The sequence below is a fragment of the Eptesicus fuscus genome, chromosome 24, assembly GCF_027574615.1.
Source record: "Eptesicus fuscus isolate TK198812 chromosome 24, DD_ASM_mEF_20220401, whole genome shotgun sequence".
In the NCBI taxonomy this organism is placed as follows: Eukaryota; Metazoa; Chordata; class Mammalia; order Chiroptera; family Vespertilionidae; genus Eptesicus; species Eptesicus fuscus.
In genome coordinates this window covers 16,578,386-16,598,252 of record NC_072496.1, presented here as the reverse complement: position 1 = coordinate 16,598,252, position 19,867 = coordinate 16,578,386, and the positions used below count along the sequence as shown (strand labels likewise).

Below are 19,867 nucleotides of genomic sequence, written 5' to 3'. Positions count from 1 at the left end.
TTGATTTAGCTCTTTTAATAAAAATAGAGGTAATTTTGAGGAGAAAAATTCCATTTCAATAGAGGTTAAAACTGAAATGTTTTCTTTCCCTTCCACTGGACCATTTGTTAGTTTGTCTCTGCCTGGTCACAAGCCCACCTCCTTCTGTGCCCAGGCCTCATCGTCCCTCTGACACACAGCAAGGATCTCTTGATTCTGAGATAAAACTCAGTCCCTCCTCAGCACAAAGCAGCTACAGAAGAAATTCAACATCCATTTTCCCCTAAAAGAATTCAGAGCCAGGATCCTTGAGGTAACATATTAGGCAGTTAGACAGACATGAGCAGAGCAAGGACGATGGACCAACTAGTGCTACCAGATGTAACTAAGCCTTTCTACCTCTACTTATGTGAGACAAGGGGCATAGCCAAAGAGTTACTCACTCAAAGTCTCAGCCCGGAGAAAAGGCCAATAGCTTATTTGTCCAAAAGACTTGACCCTTTTGCATTTGGGTGACTTACTTGCCTCTGGGCAGTAGCCTATGCTTATTAAAAAAGCAACTAAGTTAACCCTAGGGCAGGAACTAATCCTAACTGCCCCACATGAGGTTGAGGCTTTACTCCGGAACACACTGGAGTGCTGGATGTCAAACACTCGAGTCACCCAGTTTCAGGCTCTCTGGTAGACAAAAGAAAAATCAGTAACAATTTATACTGATAGCAGGTATGCATTTACAATGGCTCACGTACATAATGCTATTTACAAGGTAAGGGGACTCCACAGAAGCAAGAGGGAACCAGGCCACAGATGAAGTGGCCTGGGAGGCTGCCCTAAAACCAGTCGGGCCTCTACAGATTCTAGTGACTCTTCCAGACCCTGACCTACCCAATCTAGAAAAGCTGAAATCCATAACCAATCTTTACTCAAGTTCTTACAGGCTTTACAGTCTACCCAGGAAGCAATCCAGAAGCACATCCGAGATGCTTTGCCTGTACCAACTTCTGATCCAGTTCATCCTTTCCACCCTGGTGACTCTGTTTGGGTAAAGAAATTTGCCACACAAGGACTGACTCGTACCTGGAAAGGACCACCTCCATGGCAATCAAGGTTGACGGGACCCTGATGTGTCTTCCTCACACCCGGCTTAAGACAGCCAGACAAAATAGAGAGTCCAGGACTCTTCAGACCCTCTAGAGCAGTGGTTCTCAACCTTTCTAATGCCATGACCCTTTAATACAGTTCCTCATGTTGTGGTGATTCCCAACCATAAAATTATTTTTGTTGCTATTTCATAACTGTAATTTTGCTACTGTTAATGAATTGTAATATAAATATCTGTGTTTTCCGATGGTCTTAGGCGACCCTGCTAGAGGTTCTCAACCTGTGGGTCACGACCCACAGGTTGAGAACTGCTGTGGTAGAGCCTAACACCATTGGAAAACACAGATATTACGATTCATTAACAGTAGCAAAATTACAGTTATGAAATAGCAACGAAAATAACTTTATGGTTGGGAATCACCACAACATGAGGAACTGTATTAAAGGGTCGCGGCATTAGAAAGGTTGAGAACCACTGCTCTAGAGATTATTTCTGGCCCTCATTCTGGGCCCTTATCTTATAAACAGGCCCATTGACTTTATTAGGCAAAGAATTAATTCTATTAAGCTTATAGTCCTCAGGGGTCATTATAACTCCCTCCCCAACAATGACTCAAAAGAGTCAATGATTTGACTCTTGTAAATCAGTGGGGAATGAAGCATCCATCTTATTATAAAAACTGTTGTTAAAAATTTTAACACTGTTATTCTGGCTTCTGTAAATGCTTGCTTGCTTAAATAATAAGGAAAATAAGACTACTCCCACTTCAGAGAGGACATTAAACCTTCCCCAGAAGAAGTTATCAGTGCTGGCATCAGGCCAGGCCTTTGGATGAGGTCTCAAAGCCCCAGCACATAGGGGCTATTTAAGAACTTGCAAAGGGGACTGGAAACACCCCATATTTGGGAGACAACGAAGGTAAAAACATATAAATAGGGAAAGTTCCTCCTTGTTGGGGCCCAGAATTTGAGAGACATTTTCCTCTGGGCCCACACGTAATAATAATAATAATAATAATAATAATAATAATAATAATTGTAATTCCATCTCTCTAAGTATTGCTTGGTTCTTCTCCAGTTTTCTGTAACAGTGCCTGGTCATCTATAATGTTGCCAATGTTCTGATGAACAGAGCCCAGGTACACAGGGAGCTCTGTGAATCCTAAAAGTCCAGGAACAGCCCAGCCTATGTGGCTCATGGGTTGAACATTGGCCTATGAACCAGGAGGTCACTGTTTGATTCCCAGTCAGGGCACATGCACAGAATCCAGGAAACATCCCCTCCCTCAAGAAGCCAAACCTCCATCTCCAGGGACGTGTCTAAGAACCAGTTCTCCCTGCAGCTGAGCTCCATGACCACCAAGGACACAGCTGTGTATTATTGTGCAGGACCCACAGTAAGGGGAATTCAGTTTGAGCCCAGACACAAACCTTCCTGAGGGAGGCTAAAGGGCAGGGCTGCATGAGGACACTCAGGACACCAGAGGGCATTGAAGACCACAGAGCATGAGGACCAGATCAGGGAGCTGGGCCCTGAGGGAGGGGGGCTATATTCTCTGAAGATCTGTTCAGTGGCTTTATTCTCCAGGAGTAAACACCCTCCTCAAGCACTCACTGCCTCTCCCCTCTATGCCTTACATTTCCTTTCACACCACACCTTAGAGGAAGTCACTTACTTCCTCTGCCCCAGTGATCAGTCAGAAGGAGCCCTTAATATTCCCTTTGGCCTCTCCTCCAGGAGACCTTGCAATTTTAAGGGGGCCATTGGGGATGTCCTTGGGCAGTGGCCAGAGAAAGGTTATTGCAGCCCCAGCAACCAATAGCCTCGGCTGTTCTAACAAAGGGACAGTCTTCTGTCAGGAGCTTTTGGTGGATGAAACACATAAGGGATTTAATCTTACAGAAAGGAACTTGGTAGTACTGCTCTGTATTTTGAATTTCTGGAGGGTAAGATAATAACAACGTAGGAAATGAAAAATACAGGAAGTAAGACTAACACTAAAGGTTAAACATAAGTGAATTTAAAGAAGTGTAATGGAAAATCCCGAAATGGAACACAGAGTTAATTTTCCAAAATAGTCAGGTCAGGAATGTAAGAGACAATAAACCAGTCAAATCTATATACATGTAATTGGAATCCCAGAAAGAGGAGAGAGGGGGCACCAAGTAAAATGTTTGAAGAAATTATGGCAAATAGATTTTCAGAATTTGATGTAAACTATAAAGAGATCTAAGGACACCAAAGTAACCCAAGAAGAATGAAAATAAACAACATTAAATCAAGGCACAATAAAGTCAAACTCATGAAATAGATAAAGTGCCTAAGGGCAGCAAAGAAAAAACCCACACATGAGTCAAGTAACAAGATGAATAGAAAAATCAAAGGTCACATGATAAACTCCCAAAACCAGAAGACAACGGAGTGATGACTCTAAAGAGCTGAAAGAGCGTTGAAGGGACATCAACATAGAATGCTAAACTAAGAGAAAATGTATTTCAAAACTGTAAGAAAATTAAATTACAAAATATCAAGTTTTGTGAGATGCTGCTAGAGCAGTGCTTAGAGGGAAATGTATAACATTAAATGCTTATGTTAGAAAAGAATAAAGATCTTTAAATCAATATTATAAGCCTCCACTTTAAAAAATTGGAAAAGGGTGGAGAAACCAAGATGATGACATAGGTAAGCACCTAAACTGCTGCCTCACACAACAATTTCAAAACTACAACTAAAAGACAGAACAGAAAGCATCCAGAACCACAGGAAAGCTGGCAGAGTGGAAATTCTAGAACTAGAAGGAAAGAGAAAAGATAACGGAAAATCAGAGGAGTTGCAAAGGGCTGAGGTATGAAGACACACGCAGAGAGGAAGGGCAGCTGAGTGCCTGGTTGGCTTTCTCTGGCGGGAGGGGGAAGGAAGCTCCCAACTGCACTCAACCCCAGTTCCAGGTGAAACCCCGCAGACCCAGGCTCATACGGGGGAGTCTGAACTGTCAGGTAGAGAGAAAGGCACACAGAGACTCAGAGACTCGGGGGAGCCTTGGTGGGCAGTGGTCTGGAGGTGTACAAGCTCGAGTGCATGCAGAGAAGACTGGCTGCAGAGGTTCCCACTGGCTCTCCCTAGCTGAAGGGAGTCAGAAGCTCCTGACTGCACTGAACCCCAGTTCCGACTGCATTGAACCCCAGTTCCGGGTGAACCCCTGGGAACCCATGCTTTTACGGGGGGAATCTGGACTGTCAGGCAGAAACTCAGAGGAGCCACAAAAGGCAGAGGTCTGGAGGTGTGCGCGCAAGGGCAGGGATGACGGGAAGCCAAGACTGTCTGCTCAGTCCTGTCTTCACCCCATCCAAGCTGAGCACAGAGGCTTTTACAATTTTGCAAGTCTGGTCCTATAAGGTTGTCTCCAGCACAGAAGGTCTTCCGGTATAGACACAGCTGATACAGCCAATTTGTCTGGAGGTCAATTCCTCCAGTGATATCAACAACAATCAAGACTTAACTACAACTAGGCTATACACACATCCACAAAGGGGTGCACCAAGAATGTCCACCTCAGGTAACTGGGGAGGCCGAGCCACTGGGCCCTATAGGACACCTAGCACACAAAGCTACCCTACCAACTCAGGAAAGCAGTGAAAATGCAGAGACAAAGAAACAGATCACAAATGAAAGAAATGGAGGAAAACAAACGACAGGATGTAGAGTTCAAAACCATGGTTATAAGGTTTTTCAAGAATTTTCTAGAAAAGGCTGATAAATTTAGTGAGACCCTCGAGGATATGAAAAAGGACCAACTAGAAATTAAACATACACTGACTGAAATAAAAAAAATATTATACAGAGATCCAACAGCAGACTAGAGGAATGCAAGAATCAAGTCAAAGATTTGAAATACAAAGAAGCAAAAAACACTCAACTGGAAAAGCAAAATGAAAAAAGAATCCAAAATGTGGAAGATAGTGTAAGAAGCCTCTGGGAAAACTTCAAGAGTACCAACATCAGAATTATGGGGGTGCCAGAAGGAGAGAGAGAGCAAGATACTGAAAACCTATTTGAAGAAATAATGACAGAAAACTTCCCCCACCTGGTGAAAGAAATAGACTTACAAGTCCAGGAAGCGCAGAGAACCCCAAACAAAAGGAATCCAAAGAGGACCACATCAAGACACATCATAATTAAAATGCCAAGAGCAAAAGACAAAGAGAGAATATTAAAAGCAGCAAGAGAAAAAGAGTTAGTTACCTACAAGAGAGCACCCATATGATTGTCACCTGATTTCTCAACAGAAACTATGCAGGAGAGATGGGAGTGGCAAGAAATATTCAAAGTGATGAATAGCACGAACCTAAAACCAAGATTACTCTACCCAGCAAAGTTATCATTCAGAATTATAGGTCAGATAAAGAGCTTCACAGATAAGAAAAAGCTAAAGGAGTTCATCACCACCAAACCAGTATTATATGAAATGCTGAAAGGTATTCTTTAAGAAGAGGAAGGACAAAAAGGTAAAGATAAAACTTATGAACAACAAATACATATCTATCAACAAGTGAACCTAAAAATTAAGTGAATAAAAAATCTTATGAACAGAATAAATTGTTGAATATAATAGAATCAGGGCATAGAAAGGGAGTAGACTGATAATTCTCAGTGGGAAAGGGATGTGGAGGGTGCGGGTAGAATCTGGACAAAAATCTTACATCTATGGATGAGGACAGTGAGGGGGAGGTAAGGGCAAAAGGTGGGGTGGGAACCAGGTGGATGGGAGCTATGGGGGTGGGGGGAGGCGAAACAATTGAAATAATTTGAACAACAAAGATTTATTACATTTAAAAATAATAAAAAATAATAAATAAAAAATTGGTAAAGGGTGAAAACCAATTTGGAGGCATAGGAAAATGCATGTTCTCGCTGCTTCCCACAACCAAATGGAATGTACAACTAAAATAGAGAACAACCATCTAGAGAGGTAAAGAAGAAATACACAGAGACTGGTAGGAAGGGTGGAGGTGGGCAACAGGCTAGTCCGACACTCACATGTGGTGTGTGCTTAATCAGGAGGGATATCTCAGCAGTGGAGCTCCCCCCCCCCTATGAGAAGCAAAGGGTGCTAGCCCCACACCAGACCTCGAACCCAGGGTTCCAGAGCTTGAAAGAGAAGTCCTCAAAACTTCAGGTTTGAAAAACCAGAAATGATTGTCTTTGAGTGACCCAGGCTGTTCCTCTTAAAGGGCCAGCACAGGAACTTACAGGGTCTTGCTTCCTCTGAGCTCCAGCCATAGGTGTTGGAATTGGGGGATCCTGAGACATACAGGAAATAACTGGATTGTCTGGCATTATGACAGGAACTTGAGGTGGCTTTCTCCCAGATAGGGCTGCTCGTAGGAGTCATTATTTCTGTGCTGGGACCTCCCCCTTTGCATAGCTGTCTGGAAGCCATATCTGAGATTCCATCAGTTTGGCTTGCAGTTTGTTCTGCCCTGGTGATTTCCTGAGAAACCACCCCATCCAAATTGCAGCCCCAGCCAAATTGTTTTTCAAAAGTTGATAAAAGTGAAATTACCAAATATCCAATTTTATTAGATGCAGCCAGAGCAGTGCTTAGAGGGAAATGTATAACGTTAAATGCTTATGTATTAGAAAAGAATAAAGATCTTTACATCAATAATGTAAGCCTCCACTTTAAAAATTGGAAAAGGGTGAGAACCAATTTGGAGGCATAGGTAAATGCATGTTCGTGCTGCCTCCCACAACCACATGGAATGTACAACTAGAATAGACAACAACCATCATTCCAGACTAGGGAGGTAAAGAAGAGAGCACACTGAGACTGGTAGGAAGGGCGGAGGTGGGGAACAGGCTAGTTGACATCCACATGTGGTGTGTGCTTAATCAGGAGGAATATGTCAGCTGTGGAGACCCCTGTGAGAAGCAAAGTGGAAGGGAGCAGGCAAGGCAGAGAGTTATTGGGACACATTAAGTAGTTGCCTCCTGCAGGCACGGATCCCAGGTGCAGAGGAAGAGCAGAGGCAGGGCAGAGGCAGCGAGGCCCAGCATCAGCCTGTAGGAGAGGGGGTCTGGTGGTTCTTCCTCATTAAGTCTCTGGAGAGAGGTTTTAGCCCAGCTCCCCATGCACCCCTGTACCTGGCACCTGGGGCTGCTCTTCTGGGGGCCTCTCCATCCTAGTTCCCCTCATCCCAGGCCCACATGAGACCCCCAATCAAGGTTTCCAGAGCTGGGAAGAGAATTCCTCACAACTTCAGATTGTAATAACCAGAAGAATTTGATTTTGAGTGACATGGAGGCAGCTGGAAACTCAGGCTATTCCTCTTAAAGGGCTGGAACAGGAATTTACAGGGTCTCACTTCCACTGAGCTCCACCCGTAGGTGATAGAATTGGGGGATCCTGGGACATACAGTGAAGAACTGGATTGTCTGGCATTATGGCAGGAATTTGAGGTGGCTTTCTTCCTGACAGAGATGCTCACAGGAGTCATTGTTTCTGTGCTGGGACCTCCCCCATTGCATAGCTGCCTGGAAGCCATATCTGAGGTTCCATCAGTGTGGCTCACACAGTTTGCTCTGCCCTGGTGATTCCCTGACAACCTGCCCCATCCTAATTGCAGCCCATTCAAACTGTTTCCAGCTGCCTTTCCAATTGAATGGCCTGTCCTGCCTCAGGTTTCAGACTCTCCTAAAATCTCTCAAACAAGCAGCAGCTATTATGAGCATGCCCCAAAACTATCAATAAGCTGCCCAAGACACAGCACTAGCGCCAGTCTGCCATGCTTCACAACTTGTACTTACCTGGGCACTTCCAAGCCCATACAAGTTTCAGCCATCTGCAGATCCCTCTGTAGCTCCTGCTTGGTGCCTCCATGTAGTGGCTGACTTTTCACCTCCCAGGAGGCCCTAGAGCCAGTGCACCTGGTGGACAGGGTTCAGGCCATAGCAGATTACAACTCTACACATCCAGGAGGAGGAAGAGGAGAGCAAGGATGAGGAGAGGATCGAAGGGAAGAAGAAGGAGAAGAAGGAAAAGGAGGAGAAGGAGAAGGAGAAAGAGAAAGAGGAAGAGGAGGAGGAGGAGGAGGAGGAGGAGGAGGAGAAGGAGGAGGAGGAGATGAAGGAGGAGGAGATGAAGAAGAAGAAGAAGAAGAAGAAGAAGAAGAAGAAGAAGAAGAAGAAGAAGAAGAGGAAAACATGAAGAAAACCCTAGCCGGTTTTGCTCAGTGGTTAGAGCGTAGGGCTGCTGACTGAAGGGTTCCAGATTTGATTCTGGTCAGGAGCACATGCCCGGGGTGCTGGCTCAATCCCTGGTGGGGAACATGCAGAATATGGCTGATCAGTGATTCTCTATTATGATTGATCTTTCTCTCTCTCTCTCTCTCTCTCTCTCTCTCTCTCTCTCTCTGCCTTCCTCTATGAAATCAATAAAAAATAAAAATATGAACAAAATAATGGCAGTACATATATATCTATCAATAATTGAATCTAAGAACCAAAATAAATGAACTAAATAAACTGATGAATAAAATAGAACCTGAGGCATGGAAACATGGAACAGACTGAGGAACCTCAGAGGGAAGAGGGAGGGGAGGTGGAAAGAGATGAATCAAATAACTCATATGCATATGCATTACCTATGGACACAGACAGTGGGTTGATGAAGCCCTGGGGTGGAGATGGAACGGTTGGAGGGGTGATATGGGCGGTAAAAGGGTGAACATTAGTAATACTCTCAACAGGAAAGATTTTTTTAAAGAAATTAGAAAAGGAAGATCAAAATCACCTAAAATCAAGCAGAAGGAAGGAAAAAATAAAGATGAGCAGAGATTAATGAAATCAAAACAGAAAAATAATAGAGAAAAATGAATGGTGCCAACAGCTGAAAATTTGAAAAGATCAAAAAAACTAATCAAATGCTCACAAGACTGGCAAAGATACAAATGACCAATATCAGAAATTAATTAGGAGATATAAACACATTCCCCAATGCATTCTTATTAGACTGTCATAATTTGTGCAGTCAGTATAAAGAAAGAGTAAACTACTGACCAAAATCTCTTAACAGATTTACTAAAATCCTCAACAAAATATTAGCTAATTCCACCAGCAATATAAGAAAATCGTACTATATCATGACAAACAGGAATTATCCCAACAATTCAAAGCTGATTCAGCATTTTTAAATCAACCAATGTAATCCACCAGGTCAACTGTGTAAAGAAGAAAATTCACAAGGTCATTAAAATTGATACAGAAAAGTGTGTGACAAAGCACAGCATTCATTCATGATAAACACGCTTAGGGAACTTGGATAAAAGGCACTTCCTCGGTCTGATCATGGGACTCCTGTAGCGACTGTCATACTCGATTGTGGGAAGTTAAATGATTCCCCCTCAGATGGGGACGAAGTCCAAAAGGTCCACTCTTACCACTTCTATTCAACATTGAACTTGACATTTTAACAAGTGAAATAAGACAAGAAAGATGCATAGAGACACTCAAATGTGAATGGAGATACCAGGTGTCCCTACTTACAGGTGACATAGTTACCAAATGAATCGACTTCAAAATCAGGGCTCAATACACAGAAATGGATCTATTTGGAGACTTATCCTAACTGCTGTGGTGCTGCCCCTGTGGGGCTGGCAAAGCAGCAGATAAGGAGACAGAACTGAGTTCTTGTGGGAAACCATCCACAGCCACACAGCGTTCACAGAGGTGCAGCCTCAAGGAGGAACTTGTCACCCAGAGTTCACCCTAATCCCCTGGTGACTGGAGGGGCCTCATGTGTTTGCTCACTGACCTGATCCCAGGGAACATGAAACCTCCTGCCTCTTTAGGACAGGAAGTAGGTTTGCACCTGGGAGCCAGGAGCCCCCTGAAGTCTGGCTGCCCCCTTCCTCCCACAGAAGTGGGGACCCCCTGGTGGTCACACTTCAGGAAGTCCCAAATGGATGGAGGAAGACAGGATAAAGCTACTGACCAGGCAATATGGTGTCAGGTGTCAACCCTGACAAACGCCTCAAGGAGACCGGTTAAACATGGCCTTTAAGGTCTTTCATAATAGAGACAAGGAGACCCACATCTAAATGGTTGCTCCCTAATCGGCTGTCGGTGTGACCCAACACAGCCCAAAAGGGTGAGGGGAAAGGTCGAGGGACCTAGGCAGGCCCCTGACAACCAGCGGAAGTTCAGCCGTGCAGTAAGCGTGGCTGGGGTCTTTCCTGAACAAAGGTCCTGCTCCAGAGCCGGATCATGGTCTCTCGGAGTGGCAAATGTCCATTGGGTGGGGCCAGGGCCTGCCCCCAGGGGTCCACTGCCAGGCCCTCCCAGGTTTCAGCACCAACTGCAAGGTTCAGGGTTGGGCTGGGGTCACACACAGCAGACTCGAGATCATATTTATTCCAGGCACCTGGATGCAGGTGGTCTGACTCAAGAAAGAGCCAGTGGTGACTTGGGGCGGGAGCAGGCTTTATGCTCAGGGAGAGCTGCAGACAGGGCTTCGGCTTGACACAGGTTTCAGGACCTTGACCCTGTTGTTTTGCGACCTTGCCCTTGGTCCCTCTGCTGGCGCCAGTTGTCCTTTTTCGGGGGCTGTGCAGGGGCTATGGTCTTCAGGAATTTCTGTAAAATAACTCAGTAAGGGGAGCATGATTGTGCAAGGCTTAGGCTAGCAGAATGAGCTTTCTTTTATTAACCTCTACTAAGGTAGAGCCCTGTATCTTCATTCACCCTTTCACTGACCACCTCCTGCAGAGCATCTCCTGCTGTGGAAGAAGAGGCCCTGGGCATGGTGACCAGGACCCCAAGGAGGGCCTGGTTCTCTGAGGGCACAGTCAGCACCTCCTTCCAGGAGAAGCACCAGAGACCAGGACCTCCCCTCACCTCTTGCCCTTTGTATGTGCAGACACCTCCCCTATGCAAATGCCCACACGGCCACCAGACACACACAGTTGGCGTCCACTTAAATTCAGGGCCTCCTCACCCTGGAGAATACTTCCTGGGGGACGAGGACCTCACCTGCAAGACATGACTCCCATGTGGCTCTTACTCTTCCTGCTGTCAGCTCCCAGATGTGAGTGACTCAGGGCTTCACATGAGAAGATGGGGACCCTGCCTCTGAGCCCAGGACTCACTGTGTTCTCTCTGTCCAAGGTGTCCTGTCCCAGGTGCAGCTGCAGGAGTCGGGCCCAGGACTGTTGACGCCCTCGCAGACCCTCTCCCTCACCTGCACTGTCTCTGGATTCTCCATCACCAGTTCTTCCTGCTGGAGCTGGGTCCGCCAGCCCCCAGGGAAGGGGCTGGAGTGGATGGGGTACATATGTAGCAGTGGGAACAGTAACTACAGCCCCTCCCTCAAGAGCCGAACCTCCATCTCCAGAGACACGTCCAAGAACCAGTTCTCCCTTCAGCTGATCTCCGTGACCACCGAGGACACAGCCATATATTTCTGTGCAGGAGACACAGTGAGAGGAAGTCAGTGTGAGCCCAGACACAAACCTCCCTGAGGGAGACAGCAGGGCTAGGCTGCAGGGGGCGCTCAGGACACCAGGGGGCGCTAAGAATCCACCAGCACAGGGCCAGGACCTGGAGCAGGTGAAGAGTTCAGCAAAGACACAATTTCTTGCTCTGTCTTAAAATACTAGTAGTTTTGCTCCAATGCTCAGCAACAGAGCTCACAGAAAGCCTTTTCCTAGGTCCAGTTTTAGGAATTGTGTTTGTGATAAAAAAAAGGGGGGGAGGGGGGGCTCTGTTGTAAATCTGACAGAACTCAGTGACTGAAAGGAAGCTCACAGGAGGCTCTGATCACACATTCCTACCTGGGCAGTCCTGGTGGGTGGGCATGCCCCAGGCCTATGACTTCTTTACTGAAGGACTTCTCTTTGCTTTAAGCAACCCCATCCATTATTCTGTGCACCTGGGTTAACACACCTTTGAGGTAAGTCTGACCACCGTTAAGAGAGCAAATCTTGGCCTTTGTATGTCCATTTTGGAGACGTGTCTATTTAGGCCCTTTGACCATTTTTTAAAATTGGATTTTGTGTCTTCCTTTTGTTAAGTTGTATGAGTTCCCTATATATTTTGGAGATTGTCCCCTTATCGGATGTATCCATGCTGTTGCAAATGGTAAGAGTTCTCACTTTTTTACTGCTGTGTAGTATAGTTTTTTATCCACTCATATGCTGATGGGCACTTAGGCTGTTTCCAAATCTGAGCTATTCTAAGTTGCACTGTTATGAACATAGTGGTGCATATATTCTTTCTGATGAGAGTTTCATGTTTCTTAGGATGTATTCCTAGAAGTGAGATCACTGATCACATGGGAGTTCCATTTCTAATTTTTTGAGGAATCTCCATAATGTTTTCCATAATAGCTGAAGCAGTCTGTATTCCTAATATCCTAATAAACTGATGAACAAAAACCGATCCAAGGACGTGGATGCATGAACAGACTATTGAACCTCAGAAGGAAGGCAGGGGAGGGTGGGTGGGAAGAGATCAACCAATGAATTTGTACGCATATATGCCTAACCCGTGGACACAGACAATGGGGTGATGAGGGCCTGGGGCTGGGGGTGGGTGGGAGAGTGCTGGAAGAGGTTAGTGTAATACATTCAATAATAAAGATTTAAAAAAAAAAAACAGAAAGCAAATCTTGTTAAGGATCCTGTCATCCAATCCCCGCCTTAATTTCTCCCACCTCCATGTCACCGTCCTCACATTCGCTCCTTAATTTCAAATGCATAACCTCAGCTGCAAATGGTTTTTCTCCAGAGCATTTGAGGTCTTGCTCCCCAACAGTTGTCATCAGTTTTGCTCCAAAAAATATTACTAAACATTCTCTCCAGGTTTGCACATTTCTTACATCAATATGTTGTCTTTTCTTCATTTACAACATACGTTCATACAGGTTTCTTCCCCCATGTGGAGAGAAAAGAGCACACGATTATTAAAAACCTGCCACCTTGACAGGATGAGGTCTAAAGAGTTCGCACCCTTTGGTGTGCAGGTGACGCTCCAACCACTGACCCACACCAGCCAGGGCTCCATTTTTAAAGGATGGAAACTCTCCCACGTGGAGAGGCCGGGAATACAGGCCTTTTGTGCACCAACAGCAGGGATGTCGAGTGAAATCTGTGGTTTCGGGCAGGCAGCTGTGTGCTTGTGACAGGGACAGCAGGTTTGAGATGGAAGCTGTGGCCACAGGGTCCAGCCCAGCCTCTCCTCCCTCATCACTTATATACATTCAAGTTATTGATAGGTGATAAGTTGAATGTGGGGGACCAGCTAGAATTATAAGGAATAGTAGTCCTGCTCTGTTGACCGTGATTGTTTATTCTGATTAAAGAAACACGTTCTCATCTGGCTGGCAGCCGCACTGGGGACCTGGGAGCTCACCTGGAAGATGAACAATTTGCTGCAGGAACCAGCCCACCAGCCCTTGGAAGACCCCCAGCCCTCTGCTCCCTGTCAACAGCCCCTTTGGCACAGCCTTTGTCTACTTCCCCATGTAATTGTTTGTTGTTTTATTCAATACTAGAGGCCCGGTGCAGGAATTCGTGCATGGGTGGGGTCCGAAAGTCCTGCCTAAATGGGGGCCCTACCGTAAGGCCCAGCCAGCAGTGGGGAAGGGCCATGAGCAGTTGGCCAGCCAGCCCTGTCCCTGATTAGGGTGTTGGGGGACGACTGGGGTCTGGGCCGGCTGGGGGTAGGGGGCGGTATCAGGGTTCGGATAAGGCTGGTTGGTGGCCAGTGTGCATCATAATCATGGGTTGTTAAAGTCGTTCCAGTCGTTCTGTTGTTCCGGTCACTGGGCTTTTGTATATATAAACAAGCAGCTGGCTTATGGTGGGGTGCAGAGCAGATTTCCGTAGATGACCAGTTGCTCTGCCATATTGCCTGCAGAAATGGAATAAACACTTATATATGATTCAACCCTGTCTCTGCTTCATTGGCTCAAGTAGTGACAGGCAGCAGGGACCCATGCATTGTCCCTTTACATATTCCTGTGTGTGAAATGTGATTGGGGAAAACAACAAAGACGATCTTTCATCCTATATAATAAAGAGCTAATATGCAAATGGGTGTCACGCCATCATGCCATCACTCTGGCGCCCGGGGACCTGAAGCCACACCCCTCGCCCTGGCGCTGGAGCCGGGGGAACTGAGGTTGCGCCAGGGAACCTGAGGCTGCGCCCCCAGCCCAGCACCAGGCCAGGTGACCTGAGGCTGTGCCCCCTGCCCGGTGGGGCTTGTCCTGGGACCTGAGGTTGCTCCCTCCTCCCTGTGGGGCTTGACGGGGGTGGGGCCGACCTGGTCTGGGTCTCTTGCAATTTTGATGTGCAAGCGGGTGGTTGGAGACTTGACTCTTGGTCCCACAGCACGCCCCAGACTCTGACAGGAGGGAGATTTTCATATACATTTTACTGATTTTCTTTCATCTCTGATACTTCTATTATAGAGAAAGGGCAACTAGCAATATTAAAATATTTTCTCTAATTAATTCCCTTTTAATGTGCATGAATTTTGTGCACCGGGCCACTAGTTATCAAAATAAAAGTATCATTCCACAGCAAATTCTTATTCTCAAAACCAAGAAAGGCAACATGGCCCACAGTGGGTGAAGGAGAGCGAGAGGAAGCTCCATCCATGTGCCTCTGGGGCAGCACATCTGAATTCCCATCAAAACCCCAAGGATGGAGGACTCCCAATCATGAAAGCTGCCCCCAAAGGAATAGGGTCAGGGTGATGGGTCTCAGGAAAGGAAGGAAGAAGGGTGGGTCAGGATGGGACCCCTTTTGGCCAGCATCCTTGAGTCCTTTCGATCTGGGGTCACCCCTAGGATGAAAAGGTCTGACATGCAGCCCAGGGTCCCAGCTGCACCCTTATATCCAGACTCCATGCAAATGGGACTCTCCTCCTGCTCATAAAAGAGGGCCCAGCCCCACATGCTGGGGAGACACCCAGAACCCAAGTGCCTGAGACAGGACCCCAGCGGTTCCCCCATGGACTTGGTGCCAAGCTGCGTTTTCCTCCTGATCATTCTTCAAGGTCATTCTCAGGAGAGGGAAGTGCTGAGACCTGTACCTGGGCCTGTTTGTGCTTCCATGTGATTCTAAGTCCACCTTGTGTCTCTGTGTTGCAGGTGTCCAGTGTGAGGTGCAGCTGGTGGAGTCTGGGGGAGGCTTGGTGCCGCCTGGGGGTCTCTGAGACTCTCCTATGCAGCCTCTGGATTCACCTTCAGTGGCTACTACATGAACTGGATCCGCCAGGCCCCAGGGATGGAGCTGGAGTGGGTCTCACGCATTACTAATACAGGTGGTAGCACATACTATGCAGACTCTGTGAAGGGATGCTTCACATCTCCAGGGACAACACCAAGAAAACGCTGTATCTGCAAATGAACAGCCTGACAGCTGAGGACACAGCCATGTATTAATGTGTGAGAGACACACAGTGAGGGGAAGTCAGTGTGAGCCCAGACACAAACCTTCTGATGGAGGCAGCAGGGCTGGGCTGCAGGGAGTGTCCAAGGGGGCGCTCATGACCAGCAAACCCAGCTTCCCATCTCAGAACTGTCCCTGAAGGGTTGTGCTGTCCTCCTATTGGGGTCAATGCTTTCTTCCCTCTTGTTGTCCCTGGAGCAGTTCCTGCTTCCTTCTTTCAGTCTTTAATTAGATTTTCTGCAGGAGGTATCTGTGTTTCAGATCTGGTCAACTTCACATCTGTGCCCTTCCTATCACCAGGTCCCTGATGGTCGCTGTCAGGGGTGACAAGGAAAACATTGTAGGGGTTCCCGTCCCCTCACTGAAGGGACATCCCCCAGCCTCCCACGCAGTGCTGAGGGGGGAATGCAGAGTCCAGGCCCCAAACCTCAACTGAGGGTGATCAGCCCCTCGCTCTGCCCTGGGAGGAGCCCTTTGGGGGCAGTTAGCCATGAGCCTCTCACTGACTTGGATGCACATGGTGGGTTAGGATCATACTTTGCAGGCACGGCCCCTATGTGAGCCTGGGAGAAGTACACAGCTCTCAGGATATCCAGGACGAAGGCAGGAAGCAGACCCAGTGATGGGGCCTCTTACAGCCCTGCTGGGCCCTGTTCCCTGTGAGTCTCAGAACACAGTCCTGCGGGACACATCCGAACACCTGTCCCGCTTCCCCTGAAGAACAAGCTGGATCATGAGAACCTACTGAAGAAGACATGGTCCCCAGCCACCTCTGCTGTGCCTCCATGATCCAAAGATACCACCCCATCCTCACCCTCTGTCCTCTGCCGCCCACATTCTCCCTCCATCGGGCCTGCACAGGACGTCCTGTGCGGCTGCGCTCTGCTCTCTCTTTCCCTCCTGGTAGGGTTTGCCTTAAATGCACCCCCACGCCATCCCCTCATGCCCATCTCCTGTGCCAGGCCCTCCCTGAGAAATCAGGGCCAGGGCCACTCAGGTGGCCTGAAGCTGGCCTCAGCTGCCCTGCTGAGCCCACATGCAGTGCCCACGTGTGATATCAGGCCATACAGGCCACACCTGTGTCAGGTGGAAACACAGCTGAGCACTGACCTCAGAACACCTCCTACAGCTCACACCTGAGTTGAAGGAACTTCTTAGGGGCTATGAGCTCAAGAGCATCGAGGTGGACAAGCCCATGGTCACTGGGGTCAGAGGACAGTCAGGGAAGGGCTGGTGCCTAGTCACCTATAATGTTGGCAACGTCCCACTGACCAGATCCCAGGTACACAGGGAGCTTTGTGAATCCTAAAAGTGCAGGAACAGCCTGTCCAGTGTGGCTCAGTGGTTGAACATTGACTTATGAACCAGGAGGTCACTGTTCCATTCCCAGTAAGGGCACATGCCCAGGTTGTGGGCACCGTCCCCATTGTGGAGTATGTAGGAGGCAGCCAATCAATGATTCTCTCTCATCAATGATGTTTCTCTCTCTCTCTCTCTCTCTCTCTCTCTCTCTCTCTCTCTCTCTCTCTCTCCCTTCCTCTCTTATGTCAATTTAAAAATAATTCAATAAATAAATAAATGAAAATATTACAGGTGTGATTATAAATGGGAGGTGACTGATAAATATTTCTCTCTCACATCAATGTTTGTCTCTCTCCTTCTCTCTCTCCTTTTCTTTCCTTCTAAAAATCAATGAACACATCCTCAGGTGAGGATAAAGAAAAGAAGATCCACCCTGGCTCCTGTGGCTCAGCAGTTGACTGTCGACCCAGGACCCAACAAGTCACTGGTTCAATTCCCAGTGAGGGTTCATGATGGGGTTGCTGTCTACATCTCCCATGGGGGCCATGCTGGAGGCAGGCAACCCATGATTCTCTCTCATGGATGTTCCTATCTCTCTATGCCTCTCCCTCCTCTCTTCATAAAATCCAGAAAATTATATTTTTAAAAGATCTTATCTATCTATATACCTATACCTATATCTATATATCAATCAATATCCCTAGAAGAAGAGGCACATTGCTTTTATCCCTAAGGAGGCACTGATTGTTCCCACATCCTACTTTCTGACCACCTCCTGCAGCACATCTCCTGCTGTGGAAGAAGAGGCCCTGGGCATGGTGACCAGGACCCCAAGGAGGGCATGGTTCTCTGAGGTCACAGTCAGCACTCCTTCCAGGAGAAGCCCCAGAGACCAGGACCTCCCCTCACCTCTTGCCCTTTGTATATGCAGACACCTCCCATATGCAAATGCCCATATAACCACCAGACACACACACAGTTGGCGTCCACTTAAATTCAGGGCCTCCTCACCCTGGAGAATACTTTCTGGGAGACGAGGACCTCACCTGCAAGACATGACTCCCATGTGGCTTTTCCTCTTCCTGCTGTTAGCTCCCAGATGTGAGTGATTCAGGGCTTAGACATGAGGAGATGGGGACCCTGCCTCTGAGCCCAGGACTCACTGTGTTCTCTCTGACCCAGGTGTTCTGTCCCAGGTGCAGCTGCAGGAGTTGGGCCCAGGACTGGTGACGCCCTCGCAGACCCTCTCTCTCACCTGTGCTGTCTCTGGATTCTCCATCACAACCAGTGGTTCCTGCTGGAGCTGGGTCCGCCAGCCCCCAGGGAAGGGGCTGGAGTGGATGGGGTGCATATGTTATAATGGGAGCACTAACTACAACCCCTCCCTCAAGAGCCGAATCTCCATCTCCAGAGACACATCCAAGAACCAGTTCTCCCTGCAGCTGAGCTCCGTGACCACCGAGGACACCGCCTTGTATTACTGTGCAGGACCCACAGTGAGGGTAATTCAGTGTGAGCCCTGACACAAACCTCCCTGAGGGAGGCAGAGGGGCTGGGCTGCAGGGGGCGCTCAGGACACCAGGGGGCGATCAGGACTACAGAGCATGAGGACCTGCTCAGGAGCTGGGACCAGGTGGGTATATTCTCTGAAGATCTGGTCAGTGGCTTTATTCTCCAGGAGTAAAACCTTCCTCAAGGACTCACTGCCTCTCCCCTTTATGCTTTACATTTTCTTTCACACCACCCCTTAGAGGAAGTCACTTACTTTCTCTGCCCCAGTGATCAGTCAGAAGGAGTCCTTAGTATTCCCTTTGATCCCTCCTCCAGGAGACATTGCCATGTGAAGGAGGCCATTGGGAATGTCGTTGGGCAGTGACCAGAAAAATGTTATTGCATCCCCAGCAACCAATAGCCCAATAGCTTCTGCTGTGCTAGTAAAGGGACAGTCTTCTGTCAGGAGCTTCTGGTGGATAAAACACACGAGGGCTTTAATCTCACAGAAAGGAGTTGGCAGAACTGCTCTGTATTTTGAATTTCTAGAGGTTAAGAAAATAACAACATCTAAAATGAATACTACATGGAGTAAGACTAATATTGCCGATGAAACATAAGTGAACTTAATATAGTGTAATGGAAACACCCCACAATGGAATACAGAACAAATTTTCCAAAAAATAGTCAATTGTCAGAAATGTAAGAGACAATAAACCAGTCAAATCTATATAAATGTATTGGGAATACCAGAAAGAGGAGAGAGGGGCACCAAGTAACATGTTTGAAGAGATTATGGCAAATAGATTTTCAAAATTTGATGTAAACTATAAAGAGATCTAAGAACACCAACATACTCCAAGGAGAATTAAAATAAACAATATTAAATCAAGGCACAATAAAGTCAAACTCATTAAAAAAAAAAAAAGATAAAATGCCTAAGGGCAGCAAAGAAAAAAACCACACATGAGTCAAAGAACAAGATTAATAGAAACATCAATGGTCAGGTGAAAAACTACCAAAACTAGAAGACAATGGGGAGATGACTCTAAAAAGCTGAAGGAGCATTGAAGCAACATCAACGTCAAATTCTATACTAACTGAAAATGTATTTCAAAACTGAAAGAAAATGAAATTACAAAATATCAAATTTTGTGAGATGCAACTAGAGCAGTGCTTAGAGGGAAATGTTTAGCATTAAATGCTTACATGTTAGAAAAGAGTAAAGATCTTTAAATCAATAATATAAGCCTCCACTTTAAAAATTAGGAAAATGTGAGAACCAATTTGGAGTCATAGGTAAATGCATGTTCTCGCTGCCTCCCACAACCACATGGAATGTACAACTAAAATATACAACAACCATCATTCCGGACTAGGGAGGTGAAGAAGAGAGCACACTGAGACTGGTAGGAAGGGCGGAGGCGGGGAACAGGCTAGTTAACACTCACATGTGGTATGTGCTTAATCAGGAGGGATATCTCAGCTGTGGAGGCCCCTGTGAGAAGCAACGAGTCCCAGCCCCACACAGACCCCA

At 46.9% G+C, this 19,867-nt stretch overlaps 1 pseudogene and 1 gene segment (V, D, J or C); both read left to right on the top strand.

The window, feature by feature from the left end:
• Positions 1-11,119: 11,119 nt before the first annotated feature.
• On the top strand, positions 11,120-11,565 carry LOC129148293 (immunoglobulin heavy variable 4-59-like; the record flags this gene model as incomplete). The annotated part of the segment is given in 2 exon segments: positions 11,120-11,165; positions 11,246-11,565. Coding segments are annotated over 2 exon segments (366 nt in total), but the record flags the coding sequence as incomplete, so codon positions are not given.
• A 3,132-nt stretch (positions 11,566-14,697) lies between these two features.
• Positions 14,698-18,362, top strand: LOC114229931 (Ig heavy chain V region MOPC 21-like; annotated as a pseudogene).
• Positions 18,363-19,867: the final 1,505 nt, after the last annotated feature.